This window comes from Pseudophryne corroboree, chromosome 7 (assembly GCF_028390025.1).
Source record: "Pseudophryne corroboree isolate aPseCor3 chromosome 7, aPseCor3.hap2, whole genome shotgun sequence".
Taxonomy (NCBI): Eukaryota; Metazoa; Chordata; class Amphibia; order Anura; family Myobatrachidae; genus Pseudophryne; species Pseudophryne corroboree.
The window spans coordinates 451,083,663-451,110,047 of record NC_086450.1 but is presented as its reverse complement, the minus strand read 5'-3'; the positions used below and the strand labels follow the sequence as shown (position 1 = coordinate 451,110,047).

At 47.4% G+C, this 26,385-nt stretch overlaps 1 protein-coding gene across 4 annotated transcripts in view; it reads right to left on the bottom strand.

Annotated features, from left to right (window-relative positions):
* WDR90 (WD repeat domain 90) overlaps nt 1–26,385 on the bottom strand; it is a 120,635-nt gene that overhangs the window by 16,275 nt on the left and 77,975 nt on the right. For all 4 annotated transcript variants that reach the window (XM_063935055.1, XM_063935057.1, XM_063935058.1 and 1 more), the window contains 7 exons: nt 5,697–5,818; nt 5,409–5,568; nt 4,733–4,923; nt 4,239–4,407; nt 4,042–4,153; nt 3,750–3,921; nt 3,541–3,663 (listed from right to left, as the gene is read on the bottom strand). In XM_063935055.1, coding sequence (XP_063791125.1) covers nt 3,541–3,663; nt 3,750–3,921; nt 4,042–4,153; nt 4,239–4,407; nt 4,733–4,923; nt 5,409–5,568; nt 5,697–5,818 — 1,049 coding nt within the window. The remainder of the gene's footprint in view (nt 1–3,540; nt 3,664–3,749; nt 3,922–4,041; nt 4,154–4,238; nt 4,408–4,732; nt 4,924–5,408; nt 5,569–5,696; nt 5,819–26,385) is intronic.

Below are 26,385 nucleotides of genomic sequence, written 5' to 3'. Positions count from 1 at the left end.
AATGGCCCTTAGTTCCAGTATATTTATGTGTAGTGAAGTCTCCTGACTTGACCACTGTCCTTGGAAGTTCCTTCCCTGAGTGACTGCCCCCCATCCTCGGAGGCTTGCGTCCGTGGTCACCAGGACCCAGTCCTGTATGCCGAATCTGCGGCCCTCGAGAAGATGAGCACTCTGCAGCCACCACAGCAGAGACACCCTGGCCCTTGGGGACAGGGTGATCAACCGATGCATCTGAAGATGCGATCCGGACCATTTGTCTAACAGATCCCACTGAAAGATCCTTGCATGGAGCCTGCCGAAGGGAATTGCTTCGTAAGAAGCCACCATCTTTCCCAGGACTCGCGTGCAGTGATGCACCGACACCTGTTTTGGTTTCAGGAGGTCCCTGACCAAGGATGACAATTCCTGGGCCTTCTCCACCGGGAGAAACACCTTCTTCTGTTCTGTGTCCAGAATCATGCCCAGGAAGAGCAGACGCGTCGCAGGAATCAGCTGCGACTTTGGGATATTCAGAATCCAGCCGTGCTGTTGCAACACTTCCTGAGAGAGTGCTACGCTGACTAACAACTGCTCTCTGGACCTCGCCTTTATAAGGAGATCGTCCAAGTACGGGATAATTATAACTCCCTTTTTTCGAAGGAGTATCATCATTTCGGCCATTACCTTGGTAAATACTCTCGGTGCCGTGGACAGACCAAACGGCAACGTCTGGAATTGGTAATGACAATCCTGTACCACAAACCTGAGGTACTCCTGGTGAGGTGGGTAAACGGGGACATGCAAGTAAGCATCCTTGATGTCCAGCGACACCATAAAATCCCCCTCTTCCAGGCTTGCAATAACCGCCCTGAGCGATTCCATTTTGAACTTGAACTTCCTTATATAAGTGTTCAAGGATTTTAAATTCAGAATGGGTCTCACCGAACCGTCTGGTTTCGGTACCACAAACATTGTGGAATAGTAACCCCGTCCCTGTTGAAGGAGGGGAACCTTGATTATCACCTGCTGGAGGTACAGCTTGTGAATTGCCGCCAGTACTACCTCCCTTTCCCTGGGAGCAGCTGGCAAGGCTGATTTGAGGTAACGGCGAGGGGGAGTCGCCTCGAACTCCAGCTTGTATCCCTGAGATACAATTTGTACAGCCCAGAGATCCACTTGTGAGCGAACCCACTGGTTGCTGAAGTTTCGGAGACGCGCCCCCACCGCACCCGGCTCCGCCTGTGGAGCCCCAGCGTCATGCGGTGGACTTAGAGGAAGCGGGGGATGATTTTTTGGGAACTGGCTGCCTGGTGCAGCTTCTTTCCTCTACCCCTGCCTCTGGGCAGAAAGAATGCTGCCTCTGATCCGCTTGCCTTTCTGAGGCCGAAAGGACTGTACATGATAATACGGTGCTTTCTTAGGCTGTGAGGGAACCTGAGGTAAAAAAGTTGACTTCCCGGCTGTTGCCGTGGATACGAGGTCCGAGAGACCGTCCCCAAACAATTCCTCACCCTTATAAGGCAAAACCTCCATGTGTCTTTTAGAATCAGCATCACCTGTCCACTGCCGAGTCCATAATACTCTCCTGGCAGAAATGGACATTGCATTAATTCTAGATGCCAGCAGGCAAATGTCCCTCTGTGCATCCCGCATATATAAGACGACGTCTTTTATATGTTCTATGGTTAGCAAAATAGTATCCCTGTCGAGGGAATCAATGTTGTCTGACAGGGAATCAGACCATGCGGCTGCAGCACTACACATCCATGCTGAAGTAATAGCAGGTCTCAGTATAGTACCTGAGTGTGTATACACAGACTTCAGGATAGCTTCCTGCTTTCTATCCGCAGGCTCCTTTAAGGCGGCCGTATCCTGAGACGGCAGTGCCACCTTTTTTGATAAGCGTGTGAGCGCCTTGTCCACCCTAGGGGATGTTTCCCAACGTAACCTGTCCGTTGGCGGGAAAGGGTACGCCATCAGTAACCTCTTAGAAATCACTAGTTTCTTATCGGGGGAACTCCACGCAATTCATTTAATTCATCAGATGGGGGAAAAGTCACTGGCTGCTTTTTCTCCCCAAACATAATACCCTTCCTGGTAGTAACCGGGTTAATATCAGAAATGTGCAATACATTTTTCATTGCAGTAATCATGCATCGGATGGCTTTTGTAGACTGCATTTGTCTCATCCTCATCTACACTGGAGTCAGACTCCGTGTCGACATCTGTGTCTACCATCTGAGCTAGCGGGCGTTTATGAGCCCCTGATGGCCTCTGAGACGCCTGGGCAGGCGCGGGCTGAGATCCCGGCTGTCCCAAGGCTGCTGCGTCATCGAACCTTTTATGTAAGGAGTTGACACTGTCTGTTAAGACCTTCCACATATCCATCCAATCCGGTGTCGGCCCCGTCGGGGGCGACACCACACTTATCTGCCCTTGCTCCGCCTCCACGTAACCTTCCTCATCAAACATGTCGACACAGCCGTACCGACACACCGCACACACACAGGGAATGCTCTGAGGACAGGACCCCACAAAGTCCTTTGGGGAGACAGAGAGAGAGTATGCCAGCACACACCACAGCGCTATATAACACAGGGATTTACACTATAATGAGTGATTTTTCCCAATAGCTGCTTATTATCTTATTTGCGCCTAAATTTATGTGCCCCCCCTCTCTTTTTTACCCTTCTTGTACTGGATACTGCAGGGGAGAGCCTGGGGAGCATCCTTCCAGCGGAGCTGTGAAGAGAAAATGGCGCTGGTGTGCTGAGGAAGAAGGCCCCGCCCCCTCAGCGGCGGGCTTCTCCCGCGTTTTGTATATCTTAATGGCGGGTTTTTTTGCACATATACAGTTTTCCAGACTGTATTATGTGCATAATGTGCCAAAAGGTAATCTTATTGCTGCCCAGGGCGCCCCCCCCCCCCCCCAGCGCCCTGCACCCTACAGTGACCGGAGTGTGTGGTGTGCAGTGGGAGCAATGGCGCACAGCTGCAGTGCTGTGCGCTACCTTAATGAAGACCGGAGTCTTCTGCCGCCGATTTCATCTCCTTCTTCTGTCTTCTGGCTCTGCAAGGGGGACGGCGGCGCGGCTCCGGGAACGGACGATCGAGGTCAGGCCCTGTGTTCGAACCCCCTGGAGCTAATGGTGTCCAGTAGCCTAAGAAGCACAAGCTAGCTGCACGCAGGTAGGTTTGCTTCTCTCCCCTCAGTCCCACGTAGCAGTGAGTCTGTTGCCAGCAGATCTCACTGAAAATAAAAAACCTAACAAATACTTTCTTTACTAGCAAGCTCAGGAGAGCCCACTAGGTGCATCCAGCTCTGGCCGGGCACAGATTCTAACTGAGGTCTGGAGGAGGGGCATAGAGGGAGGAGCCAGTGCACACCAGATAGGACCTAATCTTTCTTTTAGAGTGCCCAGTCTCCTGCGGAGCCCGTCTATTCCCCATGGTCCTTACGGAGTTCCCAGCATCCACTAGGACGTCAGAGAAATTAATATTACCGGGTAGTAGCAGTAGTAACTTTAGACAATAAACCCTCTAACATGAGGCTGACGTTACCTGATTGAGGACTTGGAACTGAAGAAGCAGCTCGCAACTGTGGAGGGACCAGACCCGCACGCTGCCATCCTCCCCGCATGTCGCACAGTGAGTCTCCCCTGGACCCACCACCAAATCGGTCACCTACAGAGACATAGAATTCTCTGTTCTAAGGCAGCACTAAATAGTTACCAATCTATGAATGAATCTGCAGAATGATAGGTCTGTACCTTGCTCCTATGACCACTGATGAGACGGATGCTGGTATTCTCCACCCAGTTGATGTACCATAACGTGCTAGCCGTGGTGCCCACGATACCCATCTCCAAGGCATCGTCAAAGGTTGCACTGACAACGGCGCCATCTAGTGTCATCTCTTGTTCCATTAGGACAGATGAGGAGCTAATAAGGAAAAAAACAACAAATCTTACGGTCCAGCCAGAAATGATGGACAGCATATCCTTGCACAAAGCAGCTGGGCCTACAGCAGCACCCATCATACAATACACCCAGTTCACGTACCTGGCCTCGGACCCCTTCTCTCTCAGCTCCTGTACGGCAGCCACAGACCACAGTCTTATCCTGCGAGTGTTACTACCGGTCACCAGCCTGTTGCCTCTGCACAGCAGAACACCTTGGGGCAGATAGAAATAAATTAATTCTCCAGTATGGCAATGGATTGCAATTCTTGCAGGCTAGCTGAAAGAGCTGGCACTCACCGATCTCACCCTGGTCCGCTTCCCACGTCATAAAGCAGCGATGAGTCTGGGCATCCCACACACACACCTGTCCCGTGCTACAGCCCGTATACAGCAGAGAGGTGGGGTTATAGGTGAGGGACGTCAGCTCTGCCGAGCCAACCTCATCTGGCACCGCGGCTCTGTACAACTGGGACGGGACAGCGATGACCAATCAGAGAAGGCATGGTTGCATCATTGTTTCTATGGCTACATTTGAACCATCACGATCTCCCAATTCCGCAGTGGGCGGACACAAGTAAGAGGGTTCATTACAGAGGCCCATAATAGAGAAGACAGAAGGAGACCACAGGCTAAACACTGGCCACCATTCACTTCAGTCACACATCATTCTGATCACACATGCTTGTGAATGTAGCCACCGGATCAGGTGTGACACACAAAGAGGAAACCTCCTATTTCCCTGTTAAGTTATATTCTTTAGCCTTTGTTGTCCAACAGGAATGGTGGCCTACCTTCAGTTCAGATGATGTCCCATTTTCCTCTATGCGACAGAAATTCACAGCTGCGGTGCCCACACAAGCCAAGGTGTTGGCGTGCGTTGGGTTAAAGCTGACTGCGTGCACGGGCTGGATCATCTTACTACTCGCCAACATCTCGTAGGTCCTGGTGCTCCACAGCGCCAGCTTCCCATCACGGAAATCACCTGCCAGCCAAAAACACTGATTTACAGGAGAACTCCGCCAAGTGCCAACAAATGCTGTTCTAGGTGGAGTTCGGCAACATAAAATACATTTACTATGTACTAAGCCTTGGGGAGAGAGAAAGTGGAGAGACATAAATTACCAACCAATCAGCTCCTGTCATATTTCAAACACAGGGGCAGATGTATTCACCTGGCAAAGGCATAAGGAAGTGATAAACCAGTGATAAGTGAAGGTGATAAACGCGCCAGCTAATCAGCTTCTAACTGTTAATTTACATACCGGAGCTGATTGGCTGGTGCGTTTATCACCTTGCACTTATCAATGGTTTATCACTTCCTAATGTCTTCTCCAGGTTAATACATCTGCCCCATTGCCTGAAAATTAGAGTTAGTAAGAGCTGGATGACGCAATCAGATCCATTGCTTAAACAGTAACAGGCTGCGTAGATGTGTGGTGACAATCTTCTGCTGAACTGCATACTGACCGACAGTGACGAGAAGCCGGTCGTCTCGGGAGAAGCTCATGGCCTGCACCTCCGTCTGGTGGTACTGCAGGATTTTCTTACAGATGCCCTCTTGTGTGTCCCAGATTCTAATCTGGCAGATAGAGAACCCGTCTCCCGAGCCGGAGGAGGAGGCCAGAATCTAGAGGTAAATAATATACAAGCCCACAGTGGGTGGAAGATTTGGGCGACGTAACCGTGTAACAGAGATCCTGAGAGATTAACTGATGGACGTAAATGGCAATAAGGGAAGGGTTGGGCCATACTCACCATGGCATCGTGGGTCAGTGCCAACGAAGAGAGCTCCTCGGGGTGTCCCAACCAGTGTCGCTGCAGCCCAGAATGCAGGTCCTCCACCACAATGACACAGCCGCAAGTGTATGCAAAGAACCCTATACAAGACACCGCAATCAGCGACAATCCCCAACTATGTAAGGGTTGAATGGAGTTAAGGGATCAATAAATCCTTAACTGGAAATTGCAGATACAAACCAAGCAGATAAATTACTGAGCTAACCTGACTTTCTATCAACGCCGATAAAACGTATTACATCCTCACTCGCCTATAGAGTCTGAGACCCTCCATATCCTTAGGACAGTAACATATCGGGAATGTAATGCTTATGTCAGAATCCCTCGGCGGCACGGACCGTGTGATGCAGAGCCTCCATTGCGATTTTGGGGTTTTAAATGATTTAATGTGTTTTGTGTTCCTCCCGCCTCTATTTCCTGTCCTACAGGGAGCTCCGCTATCTGACGAAGCCCCACAGGACAGAACCAGATAGAAACATCACTAAAATGTTGGTGGACTCTAACTAGAGCAAAAATGTACAGCCGCTCAGTGTTTCCCAATGGGTTCAGAGAAAAATAATTCATCATAAGGATCCCATTCTCTTTCATCCACTTTGGATACATCGGACCATAGCAACATCCCAAAGTTGCCTCCCTAGGTGGATTTACTGACCGAATTGCAGGGCACAGCACCTTCTGCCCAAAATGTGCACCTTTACATCCCTGTGACGTAAATCGTCAATGCTCAAATGACATCCAATGGGAGAAGAGATAACTTCCTCCATATGAGGATTTCTACCTAACACTGGAATCACAATGTCCTCACTTAAATGAATTGTGGAATCGTCTTTAAATAACATAGGAAGAGCTATACTGTAAGACAAAGCCCCAAACTACGATACTATCCATGTTTTGCAAATAGCCAGGAAATTACTGTATCGAGTGGTTCAAAGGGGAGATTACCTTTTATTTATGGCAATATAGCAAACACCAAGGGACTAGTGAAAGACAGTCTGAAATGCAGGATACTCTATATCCCCAGAAGGCCAGTGTCCTCATAGGATGATAGAGAAACATACTAAATAGTATGAAGTGTCAAAGTCCTAAATGAGGCTCTATATCCCATGGTCATTGTCCCCCAAGAAGATGAAATATACGTTATGGTAAGAACTTACCGTTGATAACAGTATTTCTCCTAAGTCCACAGGTTCCACGGGATAACTTTGGGATTCAGTGGAGCGACAGCAGATTTGCACCAAACGATCCCAGCATGCAACAGGTCGCCCATATATCCCGCCTCCTGGCTCAGGCAAATCAGTTGTTTTCCAAAGCTCAAAGCAGGAGCATCATGTAGAGCACTAATCAGGTGAGAAGAACACACATGCACACCCTTCCGTACAAGATAGAAGAGAGATCCTCAAATCAGGTGCGTCAGGGTGGGAACCCTGTGGAACCTGTGGACTTAGGAGAAATATTGTTATCAACGGTAAGTTCTTACCATAACGTATATTTCTCCTGCAGGGTCCACAGGGTATCCACAGGATACATTGGGATGTCCCAAAGCAATTTAGTGGTGGGGATTCTCCTGATTAGACAGGAGAATCCTTCGCTCGAATTCATCGTCCTGAGAGGCAAAGGCAGAGCCGGCCATAGGCATGGGCAAACTAGGCAATTGCCTAGGGCCTTTGATATGCCTTGGGGCATCAGCAGCTTCTGCTGATTAAAATGATATGTGGCATGCCTATATTCTGTGTGTAGCATTTCATATGCAGATACAGCCACAGTCTCACACAGTATACAGGCATGCTGCATATCATTTTAATCAGCAGAAGCTGCTTGTGCATACTAGCCACATTGCAATGCAAATAAGATGCATTTTCATTAAAAAAAGGTGCCAGATGTTAGCATTGTGGCAATATTTATGAGGACACATCTGTATCCAAGTAGAGGCAGAGGTCACAGTGTTAGTGGCAGTGTGATTGCTGTGTGCATGTGAGTGGGTTGGCTGTGCAGTAGTGTTCGGAATATGTGTAAGGAGCATTAAGTGTGTTATGTAAAAATAAGAATTTACTCACCGGTAATTCTATTTCCCGTAGTCCGTAGTGGATGCTGGGGACTCCGTAAGGACCATGGGGAATAGACGGCTCCGCAGGAGACTGGGCACAATTAAAGAAAGCTTTAGGTCTATCTGGTGTGCACTGGCTCCTCCCCCTATGACCCTCCTGCAGACCTCAGTTAAGATACTGTGCCCGGAAGAGCTGACACAATAAGGAAGGATTTTGAATCCCGGGTAAGACTCATACCAGCCACACCAATCACACCGTACAAATCGTGATAATAAACCCAGTTAACAGTATGATAACAATGGAGCCTCTGAACAGATGGCTCTCAACAATAACCCGATTTGTTAACAATAACTATATACAAGTATTGCAGACAATCCGCACTTGGGATGGGCGCCCAGCATCCACTACGGACTACGAGAAATAGAATTACCGGTGAGTAAATTCTTATTTTCTCTGACGTCCTAGTGGATGCTGGGGACTCCGTAAGGACCATGGGGATTATACCAAAGCTCCCAAACGGGCGGGAGAGTGCGGATGACTCTGCAGCACCGAATGAGCAAACTACAGGTCCTCCTCAGCCAGGGTGGAAAATTTGTAAAACTTAGCAAAAGTGTTAGACCCTAACCAAGTAGCCGCTCGGCACAGTTGCAGTGCCGAGACCCCTCGGGCAGCCGCCCAAGATGAGCCCACCTTCCTTGTGGAATGGGCTTTTACTGATTTAGGCTGATAGTATGCTTAGAAGCAGGAGCACCCAGCTTGTTGGGTGCATACAGGATAAACAGCGAGTCAGTTTTCCTGACTCTCGCCGTCCTGGAAACATAAATTTTCAGGGCCCTGACTACGTCCAGTAACTTGGAATCCTCCAAGTCCCTAGTAGCCGCAGGCACCACAATAGGCTGGTTCAAGTGAAAAGCTGATACCACCTTCGGGAGGAACTGAGGACGAGTCCTCAACTCTGCCCTATCCATATGGAAAATCAGATACGGGCTTTTACATGACAAAGCCGCCAATTCTGATACACGCCTGGCCGAAGCCAGGGCCAACAACACGACCACTTTCCACGTGAGATATTTCAAATCCACGGTTTTAAGTGGCTCGAACCAATGTGACTTCAGGAATCCCAAAACCACATTGAGATCCCAAGGTGCCACTGGAGGCACGTAAGGAGGCTGAATATGCAGAACTCCCTTGACAAATGTCTGAACTTCAGGCAGTGAAGCCAGTTCCTTTTGGAAGAAAATCGACAGAGCCGAAATCTGGACCTTAATGGACCCCAATTTGAGGCCCATCGTCACCCCTGCTTGCAGGAAATGCAGGAATCGACCCAGTTGAAATTCCTCCGTAGGGGTAATCCTGGCCTCACACCAAGCAACATATTTCCGCCAAATGCGGTGATAATGTTTTGCAGTTACATCCTTCCTGGCTTTGATCAGGGTAGGGATGACTTCCTCCGGAATGCCCTTTTCCTTAAGGATCCGGTGTTCAACCGCCATGCCGTCAAACGCAGCCGCGGTAAGTCTTGGAACAGGCAGGGCCCCTGCTGCAGCAGGTCCCGCCTTAGCGGTAGAGGCCATGGGTCCTCTGAGAGCATCTCTTGAAGTTCCGGGTACCAAGCCCTTCTTGGCCAATCCGGAACCACGAGTATAGTTCTCACTCCTCCCCTTCGTATTATTCTCAGTACCTTGGGAATGAGAGGCAGAGGAGGGAACACATAAACCGACTGGTACACCCACGGTGTCACTAGAGCGTCCACAGCTATCGCCTGAGGGTCCCTTGACCTGGCGCAATATCTTTTTAGTTTTTTGTTGAGGCGGGACGCCATCATATCCACCTGTGGTCTTTCCCAACGGTTTACAATCAATTGGAAGACTTCTGGATGAAGTCCCCACTCTCCCGGGTGGAGGTCGTGCCTGCTGAGGAAGTCTGCTTCCCAGTTGTCCACTCCCGGAATAAACACTGCTGACAGTGCTAACACGTGATTTTCCGCCCATCGGAGAATCCTTGTGGCTTCTGCCATTGCCCTCCTGCTTCTTGTGCCGCCCTGTCTGTTTACATGGGCGACCGCCGTGATGTTGTCTGATTGGATCAGTACCGACTGGTTTTGAAGCAGGGGTCTTGCTTGGCTTAGGGCATTGTAAATGGCTCTTAGCTCCAGAATATTTATGTGTAGTGAAATCTCCTGATTTGACCACAGTCCTTGGAAATTTCTTCCTTGTGTGACTGCTCCCCAGCCCCGAAGGCTGGCATCCGTGGTCACCAGGGCCCAGTCCTGTATTCCGAATCTGCGGCCCTCTAAGAGATGAGCACTCTGCAGCCACCACAGTAGAGACACCCTGGTCCTTGGCGACAGGGTTAACCGCTGCTGCATCTGAAGATGCGACCCGGACCACTTGTCCAACAGGTCCCACTGGAAAGTTCTTGCGTGGAACCTGCCGAATGGAATTGCTTCGTATGAAGCTACCATCTTTCCCAGGATACGCGTGCATTGATGCACCGACACCTGTCCTGGTTTTAGGAGGTTTCTGACTAGAGATGACAACTCCTCGGCTTTTTCCACTGGAAGAAACACTTTTTTCTGGTCTGTGTCCAGAATCATTCCCAGGAACAGAAGACGTGTCGTCGGGACCAGCTGTGACTTTGGGATATTGAGAATCCAGCCGTGCTGCTGCAGCACTTCCCAAGAAAGTGCTACTCCCACCAACAACTGTTCCTTGGATCTCGCCTTTATCAGGAGATTGTCCAAGTACGGGATAATTAAAACCCCCTTCTTCCGAAGGAGTATCATCATTTCGGCCATTACCTTGGTAAAGCCCCTCGGCGCCGTGGATAACCCAAACGGCAGCGTCTGGAACTGATAGTGACAGTCCTGTACCACAAACCTGAGGTACTCCTGGTGAGGAGGGTAAATGGGGACATGCAGGTAAGCATCCTTGATGTCCAGGGAGACCATGTAATCCCCCTCGTCCAGGCTTGCAATAATCGCCCTGAGCGATTCCATCTTGAACTTGAATTTTTTTATATATGTGTTCAAGGATTTCAAATTTAAAATGGGTCTCACCGAACCGTCCGGTTTCGGTACCACAAACATTGTGGAATAGTAACCCCTTCCTTGTTGAAGGAGGGGTACCTTGATAATCACCTGCTGTGAATACAGCTTGTGGATAGCCTCCAACACTGCCTCCCTGGCTGAAGGAGTTGTTGGTAAGGCAGATTTTAGGAAACGGCGGGGAGGAGACGTCTCGAATTCCAGCCTGTACCCCTGAGATACTACTTGAAGGACCCAGGGATCCACCTGTGAGTGAGCCCACTGTGTGCTGAAATTTCTGAGACGGGCCCTCACCGTACCCGAGTCAGCCTGTGAAGCTCCAGCGTCATGCGGTGGACTTAGCGGAAGCGGGGGAGGACTTCTGCTCCTGGGAACTGGCTGTATGCTGCAGCTTTTTCCCTCTACCTCTGCCTCTAGGCAGAAAGGATGCGCCTCTAGTCCTCTTGTTTTTATGGGGCCGAAAGGACTGTACCTGATAATACGGTGCCTTCTTCTGCTGTGGGGCAACTTGTGGCAAAAATGTTGATTTCCCAGCCGTAGCCGTGGAAACAAGGTCTGAAAGACCATCCCCAAACAGCTCCACCCCTTTATAAGGCAAAACTTCCATGTGCCTTTTGGAATCGGCATCGCCTGACCACTGCCGAGTCCATAACCCTCTCCTGGCGGCAATGGACATTGCGCTTATTCTTGATGCTAGACGGCAAATATCCCTTTGTGCTTCACGCATGTATAAGACTGCGTCTTTTATATGCTCTATTGTCAGTAAAATATTGTCTCTATCCAGGGTATCAATATTATCCGACAGGGAGTCTGACCACGCAGCTGCCGCACTGCACATCCATGCTAAGGCAATAGCTGGTCGCAATAAAATGCCTGTGTGTGTATATATAGCCTTCAGGGTAGCCTCCTGCTTTCTATCAGCAGGTTCCTTTAGGGCGGCCGTATCCGGAGACGGTAGTGCCACCTTTTTTGACAAACGTGTAAGCGCTTTATCTACCCTAGGGGGTGTTTCCCAACGAGACCTATCCTCTGGCGGGAAAGGGTACGTTGCTAATAACCGTTTAGAAATTACTAATTTCTTTTCGGGGGAAGCCCACGCTTCTTCACACACCTCATTTAATTCCTCAGATGCAGGAAAAACTACTGGTAGTTTTTTCTCACCAAACATAATACCCTTTTTTGTGGTACCTGGGGTAATATCAGAAATGTGTAATACATTTTTCATTGCCTCAATCATGTAACGTGTGGCCCTATTGGAAGTTACACTAGTCTCATCGTCGTCGACACTGGAGTCAGTATCCGTGTCGACGTCTGTGTCTGCCATCTGAGGTAACGGGCGTTTTAGAGCCCCTGATGGCTTTTGAGACACTTGGACAGGCACAAGCTGCGTAGCCGGCTGTCCCATGTCGTCAAACCTTTTATGTAAGGAGCTGACACTGTCACGTAATTCCTTCCATAAGTCCATCCACTCAGGTGTCGACTCCGCAGGGGGTGACATCACATTTACCGGCATTTGCTCCGCCTCCACATCATTATCCTCATCATACATGTCGACACAGCAGTACCGACACACCGCACACACACAGGGAATGCTCTGACAGAGGACAGGACCCCACAAAGCCCTTTGGAGAGACAGAGGGAGAGTATACCAGCACACACCAGAGCGCTATATAACACTGGGATATCACTATACAGAGTGTTTTCCCCTATAGCTGCTTGTATTTTATATACTGCGCCTAAATTTAGTGCCCCCCCTCTCTTTTTTACCCTTTCTGTAGTGCAGGACTGCAGGGGAGAGCCAGGGAGCGATCCTTCCAGTGGAGCTATGAGGGAAAATGGCGCCAGTGTGCTGAGGGAGATGGCTCCGCCCCTTTTTCGGCTGACTTTCTCCCGCTTTTTGTGTAATTCTGGCAGGGGTATATTACACCTATATAGCCTCAGGGACTATATATGGTGTATGTTTTACCAGCCAAGGTGTTATTTATTGCTGCTCAGGGCGCCCCCCCCCAGCGCCCTGCACCCATCAGTGACCGGAGTGTGAGGTGTGCATGAGGAGCAATGGCGCACAGCTGCAGTGCTGTGCGCTACCTTGGTGAAGACTGAAAGTCTTCTGCCGCCGATTTTCTGGACCACTTCTTGCTTCTGGCTCTGTAAGGGGGACGGCGGCGCGGCTCCGGGACCGGACGACGAGGTCGGGTCCTGTGTTCGATCCCTCTGGAGCGAATGGTGTCCAGTAGCCTAAGAAGCCCAAGCTAGCTGCAAGCAGGTAGGTTTGCTTCTTCTCCCCTTAGTCCCACGTTGCAGTGAGTCTGTTGCCAGCAGATCTCACTGAAAATAAAAAACCTAAACTAAACTTTCTTCTAGGAGCTCAGGAGAGCCCCTAGTGTGCATCCAGCTCAGCCGGGCACAAAAATCTAACGGAGGTCTGAAGGAGGGTCATAGGGGGAGGAGCCAGTGCACACCAGATAGACCTAAAGCTTTCTTTAATTGTGCCCAGTCTCCTGCGGAGCCGTCTATTCCCCATGGTCCTTACGGAGTCCCCAGCATCCACTAGGACGTCAGAGAAAATGCATTAATAATGTGCAACATGTGTAAGGGGCACTATGCGTGTCATTATGTGTATAAGGGCATTAATAATGTGTGGCATCTGTGTAAAAGAGTACTACTGTATATATGTCATGTGTATAGGGGCACTAATAATGTGCAGCAAATGTGTAGGGGGCACTCTGTCATTATGTGTATAACAGCATTCATAATGTGCGGCTTATGTGTAAGGGACATTATGTGTAAAAGGGCATTAATAAAGGTTGTCATAATGTGTAAGGTGCATTATGTTTATAAGGACATTAATAATGTGTCTCATATGTGTAAGGGGCATTACTGTGTGGAATTATGTGTATAAGGTGCTCTACTGTGTGGCGTTGCGTATAGAAAGGGCACTACTGTGTCATCTAATGTGAATAAAGAGCAATAGGGTGTGATGTAATGTGAATATGGGGCTCTACTGTGAGTAGTAAAGTTTATAAGGTAAAGTGATACTACTGTGAGATGTAATATGAATTATGGGCACTATCGCATGATAAAATGTGAATGAAGTTGCAGTACTGTGTGGCGTAATTGGAATTGGAATTACCATTGTATGCCATGCCCCTTGCCAGCAAAAACACACCCCTTTATGGGCTGCGCGCCAAATGTGCAAACTGTTCCTATTTAAAATAAAGGGTGTACAAACAACAAAATAAGGATTAAATACACAAAAAGAAAAATTGGATAGAACCTGCTGTGGGCGCAACGTGTGGATAACGATGGTGTTACACCGTGGGGTCAAGGTACAAAGTTATTTGGGTGAGAGAATCCTTCGCTGTTCTTGAAAAAGTCCCTCGTCCGGTAAGTTCTTCTCCCTCAAACGATGTTGTATGCGGAGAAAACACAAATTGTACACAAGAGTTCAAAAAAAGGGGAATTTCTCCCAATGCAGATAGTTCAGAGTAATGGTGACTTCTCCCCGGACTCTATGGACTATGGTGTGGTGGGAAAATGTGAAGATATCCGTATGGGTTCACCCTGGTGTTTCAAAGTAGACGTGGCCTCTCACACATGGTTGGAACGCATGGCGATAGAACCACTTTTTCACCCTTCTCTCTTCATTCACGTACATCCTATCCCATTATTCTACAGCATTTATGCATTTACCACTAGATCACCAGGGTAAAATCCCAGTTTATACAGAAATAAAGATCTTGATGGTCCCACTGGGTTCCGCCCAGGAAGGGGCGGAGTAGTCAGTCCCCTTAGGTATAAATATCAGGACATTTTATAACTCACATGCACCTTGAAAAAGACTTAATAGTCGAAACGCGTTGGACCATGTGAGGATCTGAGGTACCACTCCAATCATCCCTATCAGCAGGAATACGGTGAGACATCCCGGGTTAACATCTTTTTTCCCACCTTTTGACCTTGCTGATATAACATCTATGAGATTACTTGTTGTGGTATACCATACAGAGTTTGTTTTTATTGATCCACGTTGATTTTTTTACAATAAATGTATTGAAACCTCATACATCCCTCCGTTTCTGTGCTTTACATCGAGCCTGAATACGAAACAAAGGGGGTGAATGAGGACGACCATCCAGCCTGCTGGGATAAAGATACCTTTACATGAAAGTACGGCGCCTTCTGAAGTAAGCCTAGATGTGAGCATCCTTTCAGAAGTGTTTGCATGTGAATGTTTGGAGCATACCCACTTTCGGTACCAAGAATACCCTCAGGGGGCTATAAAGAAACCTTTATAGGCTTTTTCCATTTGCATGAAAGTAAGCACACATGTGAGAGGCCACGTCTACTTTGAAACACCAGGGTGAACCCATACGGATATCTTCACATTTTCCCACCACACCATAGTCCATAGAGTCCGGGGAGAAGTCACCATTACTCTGAACTATCTGCATTGGGAGAAATTCCCCTTTTTTTGAACTCTTGTGTACAATTTGTGTTTTCTCCGCATACAACATCGTTTGAGGGAGAAGAACTTACCAGACGAGGGACTTTTTCAAGAACAGCGAAGGATTCTCTCACCCAAATAACTTTGTACCTTGACCCCACGGTGTAACACCATCGTTATCCACACGTTGCGCCCACAGCAGGTTCTATCCAATTTTTCTTTTTGTGTATTTAATCTGGTACAGGTGTGTGGTGACACATCAGGATAGGACCTTACGCTAGGCAGCATAGAGAGTGCGCAGGAACCTACCTCACCTACCCATTTTCAACAAAATAAGGATTGCTATGGGTGAGGGGTGATGGTGCTGGGAAAGAGGCGCAAGGTCAGAGGCGGAACCAGTGGTGGTGCTAGGGGGCACCAGCCAAAATCTTGCCTAGGGCATCATATTGGTTAGGGCCAGCTCTGGGCAAAGGTATCAAGGCATAATGTCTAATGAATGTGTAAATGGAGAACGTGTCTACCTAACATATCTATTCTGCTGAAACAGCACATTGTGCTGCCCATAATACCCTACCTTACAAGAAGAATGAGCAGAGACATTAGTCGGATACAGGGGGGAGATCAGCTTGAGAGTATGCTTCCGAAATTTTCATCCAAAGCCACTTCACAAGTGTCTGCTTATCAGCAGGCCATCTTCTCTTGTGAAATCCATAGAGAATGAAGAGAACATCTGTCTTTCCGATGGCACTGGTATGATCCACGTAAATCCTAAAGGCACGGATTATGTCCAACTATGCATCTCCCACAGCAAAGTCCGGCCCCTATAAGGCTGAGACTATAATTTCTTAATTAAGATGGAATTTAGAAACCACTTTAGGAAGATACCCAGATTTGGTTCGAAGAACTGCTCTATCTGGATAAAAAATTCAGAAATGGAGGATGACAACAATGCCCCTTAATCTGAAATTCTTCTAACTGAAGCAAAGTCGGTAGAAAGAAAACTTTAGCGGTCAACCATTTAAGATCCAATCTTTCAAATGGTTCAAATGGGACAAGCTGAAGGGCCTTTAGGACAATTTTAATCCCAAGGCACTGTAGGAAGAACAAAAGGTGGTTGAATGTGTTGCATTCCTTGGAAAAAAGTGCGCACATCCTGTAGGTTAACAATTTTCTTTTGGAACCATACAGTCAATGCTGACACTCGTACTCTCAAGGAAGTCTGCCATAAACCTTTATGCATTCCTGCCTGAAGGATGCTAAGACTCTGGAAACTCTGAAAAGTCAAGGGTCAAATGATTGATCCCTACACCATTGAACATAGGCTTGCCATATTTGGTGATAAATGCAAGCTGAGGAAATTTTCCTTGCTCTGAGCATAATTAGAATTACCTATTCAGAGAGTCCTCTTGCCTTCAAGAGGGAGGTCTCGAGGGTCAATTAGTCAAAGACAGTCCTTGCAGGTGTTTGCAAGGACTGCAGGTTTTGAAAGGAGAGGGACGAATTGGACTTGGAGTGGCGCACTCAAAATAAATGTACACAATTAAAATATAACTTTGATTTTCATCTTTATAAAAGAGCCAATAACTGTGAAATTATAAAATCAATGAAGACAAGTGTGAGACATGGTGCAACATATAGTATTAAAAAACCCAAACTCTTTGGGTCCACTGTGCTGTGCAATGTCTAATGTATATAATAAATGTATTACATGTTCTATCACCTTTTAATGGTTAATTGGTGCTGTCAGAATGTGACCATAATATCGGATTGGGTGCAGGCTTACCTAAGTATACCCAGATATTACGTTAGCTACTAATTTATATTGAATAAGTTCCCTGTAACTGTTCGGCTGGTGTCTTCAATTTCCGCTATCAATAACACAAAATTGACATATACATTTGGTATGCACTCCTAAGAGATATGTACTGTGTAACAGTATGTATGTCACAGCGTATTATTTGGTAAACCTTCATACGATAGTTCATGTGAAATAAAGGTCCACGCTCTCAGTCTAAGCTGTCAGCGCACTCACGATCTGCCTCTATGAGCAGTGATTGTATTTGTAAATCAGGGGCTAACTGACATCCTCAGTATCCACAGTCAGCGCCTTTGAACAATTCAATTGTAAGAAATTAACTTATAGTCCTAGAGTGCATAATTCTGTGCTGGGTAAGAATACCTGTCTTTATTTATGATATCAGTCAGCACTCTCAGACTCTGCTGTCAGCACTTTTGGAGGGTATTCTACACATGTGAGATTTTTTAGCATAGCTTTCAAATGCCGGGTTTGATAAACTTTCCCATTGATAGGAGCCTGTTTTCGCACTCTATGAACTTCACAATAGTGCACGGAGACTTCCTTAATTAGTATATCCAATATCTCTGTCAGTTAGTGCTCTCAGTCTATGCTGTCAGCACTCCTAATTATTCAGTAGATGGAAGATTGTATACTGAAGGTAACTCATACACTTTTGGAGTGACTAATTTGTACCAAACGTATCCGTTCTAAGCATATTATTGTGTGTCTAGGCTATTACACCTTTAATTTCTTATCACAGTATTGTTACCTTGGATATTATGTGTAACAGTGATGAGTGCTTAGTGCTTATGTGAGCCGTATTAAATGTGAGTATTCATAGTATAGCCTACAGATAGGCATAATTGTTTAGCACCATGAAATACGGTCACTATTAATATCTCAAACAGTTACAGATCTCTGTCTCTAATGATCAATGCTCTCAGTCTCTGCTGTGATTAATCTGTAGGTGAGGAATTACTATAATAGCGGCAATTATGTCTATACCTTATCACATACTTAATATTGGCAACAGCTTATCAGTGCCAAAATTAATTCACAGTAATCCACAGAGGCCTCCCAGTATGTAATTAAGATGTCAGCGTTACTGCATTCAGTTAGTGTTAATTGCTGCCCGCTGTAATACTCTTTTGGCTTATTATTATTACTACGTATTAATTCCGGGCACTCTATATAACATTCAGTAAAACTTTCTCACTGCATGGGCCATGTCAAGCATAAATATGTCCTGTGTTGCCTTCAAGTGGATACAATTACTGAACACTGTAACACATTGTTGACACTGTTGCTCTTAGGCTGCTACATTAAAGTTCTTTATCTGAACTTGGTAACTGCAATAGTATCTCATTGGCATGTGGAAATTGAATAAGATTCCTCTATACACTATGCTGAGAGCAGTGCAAACAATACTTTGTTGCTAAACTGTATCTGTCTGAATGTAAGTATTACTGTGAGGGTAATTGGGAAGCCTGTACTGCACATAGGATTCCGATCCTGTCCCATATGATAATGACTAATCGGTACACATTCTGACTAGTGGACCTAACTATGACATGCACATTTGGTCGAACACATGGAAAGAGTGTGAATCGCTGATGCGCGTTTCACAGTTTAGTTTCGTCAGGGCTACTTAACCAGGACCCTGAGACGGTAGATCTGATCGTTGAAAGAGTAGGAATGGAGCATCCATTGACATCCTCTGCAGATCTGTGTATCAATGTCTTCTGGACCAAGCTGGAGCTATTAGCATCACAGCACCCTTCCTTGTCTTACCTTTCGTATCACCCTGTATCACAAGGCAATTGATGGAAACACATGAACCAGATGAAAGTTGACAAGTCATCAACAAGATCGCTCTGGGATTTGTTATCTGGGACTGTTCTCTAAACCTTTGTTGTTCTGACAGAACGGCATGAGATGTATCTCCGGTAAACCCTATTATCTACCAGAGTTTTTAAGACCTAGGGATGCAAGTCCATATGTTTACCTGAATGGCGAGTTGACTGAGAAAATCTGCTTCCCAATTTAGGACTGCCGGAATGAGTACTGTGGACAAGGCTGGATAACGACGTTCTGTCCACCTTAAAGTGTGACTTACCTTCTTCATTATGTTTTGATTGCGAGATCCTCCCTGATGGTTGAGGTACGCCACTGCCATTGCATGTCCGAGCAGATTCTATCTGGATTCGTTAGAAGGATATTCTTTGCCTGAATATTTTCCTTATAGATGGCCCGTGGTTCTAATATATTTATTGGCAGGCAACATTTTTTCCTTGGTACACTGCCCCTGGAAGCAACTCCTTCCTGACACTTCACCCCAGCCCCACAAGCTGGCATCCATTGTTAGAGTTGCCATCTGATATCCAAAGGAGCCTTCCTTTGTCCAGGATAGAATGTCCAATAAGCATCAAGGTATTGACCTCCGAACTCCCAGCGGAAGACTATAATCTGCGCTTTTATTGTCTGATGAAAAACCTTTTCACTAGGAAATGATCAGACATTGCAGATGTATCTAATGGAACTAAGTATACTCAATCATGTCCAATGTCTACACCATCAAACCCATCGCATGCATTACCGCGTAAATGGATACTGTTTGACTGTGTAGCAACTCATGAATCCTTAAGTGAATTTTGGATATTTTGTTCAGATGTAAATTACTCTCTGAATACCCAATTCCAACACAGCCCCCAAATGAGCCATCCGTTGTGGTGGAACCAGAAATTACTTTGCCCAATTTAAGAGCCAACCATATCTCTGTAACAAGCTGTTGTCTGTTACAGATGACAGTGAACAATTCCTGAGACTGTGCCAGGATTTTTAAGTCGTCGAGGTATGGATTTTTATAAAATACCTATCTCTTGCTAAAAGAGATAAGATCACTACCATCATTTTGGTGAATACTCTGGGAGCTGTGGTCAGCACAAATGGCAGAGCCTGAAAAAATAAGATTTTACTTACCGATAAATCTATTTCTCGGAGTCCGTAGTGGATGCTGGGGTTCCTGAAAGGACCATGGGGAATAGCGGCTCCGCAGGAGACAGGGCACAAAAAGTAAAGCTTTTCCAGATCAGGTGGTGTGCACTGGCTCCTCCCCCTATGACCCTCCTCCAGACTCCAGTTAGGTACTGTGCCCGGACGAGCGTACACAATAAGGGAGGATTTTGAATCCCGGGTAAGACTCATACCAGCCACACCAATCACACCGTACAACTTGTGATCTAAACCCAGTTAACAGTATGATAACAGCGGAGCCTCTGAAAGATGGCTTCCTTCAACAATAACCCGAATTTGTTAACAATAACTATGTACAATTATTGCAGATAATCCGCACTTGGGATGGGCGCCCAGCATCCACTACGGACTCCGAGAAATAGATTTATCGGTAAGTAAAATCTTATTTTCTCTATCGTCCTAGTGGATGCTGGGGTTCCTGAAAGGACCATGGGGATTATACCAAAGCTCCCAAACGGGCGGGAGAGTGCGGATGACTCTGCAGCACCGAATGAGAGAACTCCAGGTCCTCCTTAGCCAGAGTATCAAATTTGTAAAATTTTACAAACGTGTTCTCCCCTGACCACGTAGCTGCTCGGCAGAGTTGTAATGCCGAGACCCCTCGGGCAGCCGCCCAAGATGAGCCCACCTTCCTTGTGGAGTGGGCCTTTACAGATTTAGGCTGTGTCAGGCCTGCCACAGAATGTGCAAGTTGGATTGTGCTACAGATCCAACGAGCAATCGTCTGCTTAGACGCAGGAGCACCCATCTTGTTGGGTGCATACAATATAAACAACGAGTCAGATTTTCTGACTCCAGCTGTCCTTGCAATATATATTTTTAATGCTCTGACAACGTCCAGTAACTTGGAGTCCTCCAAGTCACTTGTAGCCGCAGGCACTACAATAGGCTGGTTCAGATGAAATGCTGACACCACCTTAGGGAGAAAATGCGGACGAGTCCGCAGTTCTGCCCTGTCCGAATGGAAAATCAGATATGGGCTTTTGTAAGATAAAGCTGCCAGTTCTGACACTCTCCTGGCCGAAGCCAGGGCTAGAAGCATGGTCACTTTCCATGTGAGATATTTCAAATCCACCTTTTTTAGTGGTTCAAACCAATGAGATTTTAGGAAGTCCAAAACCACATTGAGATCCCACGGTGCCACTGGAGGCACCACAGGAGGCTGTATATGCAGCACTCCCTTAACAAAGGTCTGGACTTCAGGGACTGAAGCCAATTCTTTTTGAAAGAAAATCGACAGGGCCGAAATTTGAACCTTAATAGATCCCAATTTGAGACCCATAGACAATCCTGATTGCAGGAAATGTAGGAATCGACCCAGTTGAAATTCCTCCGTCGGAGCACTCCGATCTTCGCACCACGCAACATATTTTTGCCAAATTCGGTGATAATGTTGCACGGTTACTTCCTTCCTTGCTTTAATCAAAGTAGGAATGACTTCTTCCGGCATGCCTTTTTCCTTTAGGATCCGGCGTTCAACCGCCATGCCGTCAAATGCAGCCGCGGTAAGTCTTGAAACAGACAGGGACCCTGCTGAAGCAAGTCCCTCCTTAGAGGTAGAGGCCACGGATCTTCCGTGATCATCTCTTGAAGTTCCGGGTACCAAGTCCTTCTTGGCCAATCCGGAACCACTAGTATCGTTCTCACGCCTCTTTGCCGTATAATTCTCAATACTTTTGGTATGAGAGGCAGAGGAGGAAACACATACACCGACTGGTACACCCAAGGCGTTACCAGCGCGTCCACAGCTATTGCCTGCGGATCTCTTGACCTGGCGCAATACCTGTCCAGTTTTTTGTTGAGGCGAGACGCCATCATGTCCACCATTGGTCTTTCCCAACGGGTTACCAGCATGTGGAAGACTTCTGGATGAAGTCCCCACTCTCCCGGGTGAAGATCGTGTCTGCTGAGGAAGTCTGCTTCCCAGTTGTCCACTCCCGGGATGAACACTGCTGACAGTGCTATCACATGATTCTCTGCCCAGCGAAGAATCCTTGCAGCTTCTGCCATTGCACTCCTGCTTCTTGTGCCGCCCTGTCTGTTCACATGGGCGACTGCCGTGATGTTGTCCGACTGGATCAACACCGGTTTTCCTTGAAGCAGAGGTTCTGCCTGGCTTAGAGCATTGTATATTGCTCTTAGTTCCAGAATGTTTATGTGAAGAGACGTTTCCAGGCTCGTCCATACTCCCTGGAAGTTTCTTCCTTGTGTGACTGCTCCCCAGCCTCTCAGGCTGGCGTCCGTGGTCACCAGGATCCAATCCTGTATGCCGAATCTGCGGCCCTCCAATAGATGAGGACTCTGCAACCACCACAGAAGAGACACCCTTGTCCTTGGAGACAGGGTTATCCGTAGGTGCATCTGAAGATGCGACCCTGACCATTTGTCCAACAGATCCCTTTGGAAAATTCTTGCGTGGAATCTGCCGAATGGAATTGCTTCGTAAGAAGCCACCATTTTTCCCAGGACTCTTGTGCATTGATGTACAGACACCTTTCCTGGTTTTAGGAGGTTCCTGACAAGCTCGGATAACTCCTTGGCTTTTTCCTCCGGGAGAAAAACCTTTTTCTGAACCGTGTCCAGAATCATCCCTAGGAACAGCAGACGAGTTGTCGGCATTAACTGGGATTTTGGAATATTCAGAATCCACCCGTGCTGTTTTAGCACTTCTTGAGACAGTGCTAATCCCATCTCTAGCTGTTCTCTGGACCTTGCCCTTATTAGGAGATCGTCCAAGTATGGGATAATTAATACGCCTTTTCTTCGAAGAAGAATCATCATCTCGGCCATTACCTTTGTAAAGACCCGAGGTGCCGTGGACAATCCGAACGGCAGCGTCTGAAACTGATAGTGACAGTTTTGTACAACGAACCTGAGGTACCCCTGGTGTGAGGGGTAAATTGGAACGTGGAGATACGCATCCTTGATGTCCAAGGATACCATAAAGTCCCCCTCTTCCAGGTTCGCTATCACTGCTCTGAGTGACTCCATCTTGAACTTGAACTTCTTTATGTACAGGTTCAAGGACTTCAGATTTAGAATAGGCCTTACCGAGCCATCCGGCTTCGGTACCACAAAAAGAGTGGAATAATACCCCTTCCCTTGTTGCAGAAGAGGTACCTTGACTATCACCTGCTGAGTGAATGGCTTCCAAAACCGTCTCCCTTTCGGAGGGGGACGTTGGTAAAGCAGACTTCAGGAAACGGCGAGGTGGATCTGTCTCTAATTCCAACCTGTACCCCTGAGATATTATCTGCAGGATCCAGGGATCTACTTGCGAGTGAGCCCACTGCGCGCTGTAATTTTTGAGACGACCCCCCACCGTCCCCGAGTCCGCTTGAGAAGCCCCAGCGTCATGCTGAGGCTTTTGTAGAAGCCGGGGAGGGCTTCTGATCCTGGGAAGGAGCTGCCTGTTGCTGTCTCTTCCCTCGACAGATATGAATAGCCCTTTGCTCTCTTATTTTTAAAGGAACGAAAGGGCTGCGGTTGAAAGGTCGGTGCCTTTTTCTGTTGGGGAGTGACTTGAGGTAGAAAGGTGGATTTCCCGGCTGTAGCCGTGGCCACCAAATCTGATAGACCGACTCCAAATAACTCCTCCCCTTTATACTGCAAAACTTCCATATGCCGTTTTGAATCCGCATCGCCTGTCCACTGTCGCGTCCATAAAGCTCTTCTGGCCGAAATGGACATAGCACTTACCCGTGATGCCAGTGTGCAGATATCCCTCTCTGCATCACGCATATAAAGAAATGCATCCTTTATTTGTTCTAACGACAGTAAAATATTGTCCCTGTCCAGGGTATCAATATTTTCAATCAGGGACTCTGACCAAACTACCCCAGCACTGCCCATCCAGGCAGTCGCTATAGCTGGTCGTAGTATAACACCTGCATGTGTGTATATACTTTTTTGGATATTTTCCATCCTCCTATCTGATGGATCTTTAAGTGCGGCCGTCTCAGGAGAGGGTAACGCCACTTGTTTAGATAAGCGTGTTAGCGCCTTGTCCACCCTAGGAGGTGTTTCCCAGCGCTCCCTAACCTCTGGCGGGAAAGGGTATAAAGCCAGTAATTTCTTTGAAATTATCAGCTTTTTATCAGGGGCAACCCACGCTTCATTACACACGTCATTTAGTTCTTCTGATTCAGGAAAAACTATAGGTAGTTTTTTCACACCCCACATAATACCCTGTTTAGTGGTACCTGTAGTATCAGCTAAATGTAACGCCTCCTTCATTGCCAAAATCATATAACGTGTGGCCCTACTGGAAAATACGGTTGATTCGTCACCGTCACCACTGGAGTCATCGCCTGTGTCTGGGTCTGTGTCGACCGACTGAGGCAAAGGGCGTTTCACAGCCCCTGACGGTGTTTGAGTCGCCTGGACAGGCACTAATTGATTGTCCGGCCGTCTCATGTCGTCAAACGACTGCTTTAGCGTGTTGACACTATCCCGTAGTTCCATAAATAAAGGCATCCATTCTGGTGTCGACTCCCTAGGGGGTGACATCCTCATATTTGGCAATTGCTCCGCCTCCACGCCAATATCGTCCTCATACATGTCGACACACACGTACCGACACACAGCAGACACACAGGGAATGCTCCTAACGAAGACAGGACCCACTAGCCCTTTGGGGAGACAGAGGGAGAGTTTGCCAGCACACACCAAAAGCGCTATATATATATATATCAGGGATAGCCTTATAATAAGTGCTCCCTTATAGCTGCTTTGTTATATCAAAATATCGCCATAAATTTGCCCCCCCTCTCTGTTTTACCCTGTTTCTGTAGTGCAGTGCAGGGGAGAGACTTGGGAGCCGTCCTGACCAGCGGAGCTGTGAGAGGAAATGGCGCCGTGTGCTGAGGAGATAGGCCCCGCCCCTTTTCTGGCGGGCTCGTCTCCCGCTATTTAGAGAAATCAGGCAGGGGTTAAATATCTCCATATAGCCTCTGGGGGCTATATGTGAGGTATTTTTAGCCTTTATATAGGTTACATTTGCCTCCCAGGGCGCCCCCCTCCCAGCGCCCTGCACCCTCAGTGACTGCCGTGTGAAGTGTGCTGAGAGGAAAATGGCGCACAGCTGCAGTGCTGTGCGCTACCTTTAGAAGACTGCAGGAGTCTTCAGCCGCCGATTCTGGACCTCTTCTGACTTCAGCATCTGCAAGGGGGCCGGCGGCGCGGCTCCGGTGACCATCCAGGCTGTACCTGTGATCGTCCCTCTGGAGCTTGATGTCCAGTAGCCAAGAAGCCAATCCATCCTGCACGCAGGTGAGTTGACTCCTTCTCCCCTCAGTCCCTCGCTGCAGTGATCCTGTTGCCAGCAGGAATCACTGTAAAATAAAAAACCTAGCTAAACTTTTTCTAAGCAGCTCTTTAGGAGAGCCACCTAGATTGCACCCTTCTCGGCCGGGCACAAAAATCTAACTGGAGTCTGGAGGAGGGTCATAGGGGGAGGAGCCAGTGCACACCACCTGATCTGGAAAAGCTTTACTTTTTGTGCCCTGTCTCCTGCGGAGCCGCTATTCCCCATGGTCCTTTCAGGAACCCCAGCATCCACTAGGACGATAGAGAAAGAGGCTGAAGGATAGCAACCTAACATAGCGCTGACGGAACAGTGCTATAGGAACATGTGGATAGGCATCCTGAATATTCCGGAATGCCCTAAATCCTCCTGCTCTATGGCAGAAATTATGGAACGTAAAGTCTCCATATGAAACATTTGGCACCTGAAAGTACTTGTTCATAGCTTTGAGATTGAGTATGGGCCGGAATGACCCATTTGACTTCCGGACTAGGAACAGGTTGAAATCAACCTTGTCCTCACTGTACAGGAGGAACTGAATTATCACTCCTGACTGAAGCACCTGGACTGCCTCTTGCAAATCCCTAGTCTTCTTTACCACTGAAGACGATCTGGTACAATTTTTAATGAGGGTGTTTCCGGAAAACACTAACAGCACTTGGTATTACCAACCAAGTACTAACCAGGACCAACACTGCTTAGCTTCCAAGATCAGATAAGATTGGGCATATCCGCTGTGGTTTGGCTGTAGATCATACCGTGAGATATACCGCTTTTTGCGCCGACATCTGTAGTAGACTGCTGCCAGCTCTGTGCAAACTGAAGAAATCAGCCTCGCTCCCTGGGTCGTCCCAGGTGGAGGCCCTCACCATCAGGCTGATGGCTTCTCTTCAGATTTAAAAACCGGTCCTCTGGTAGCCCAATACCTTTTAATACGGTTTGCCTTTTACCCTTTCCTTTTGCTTTCCTTGAT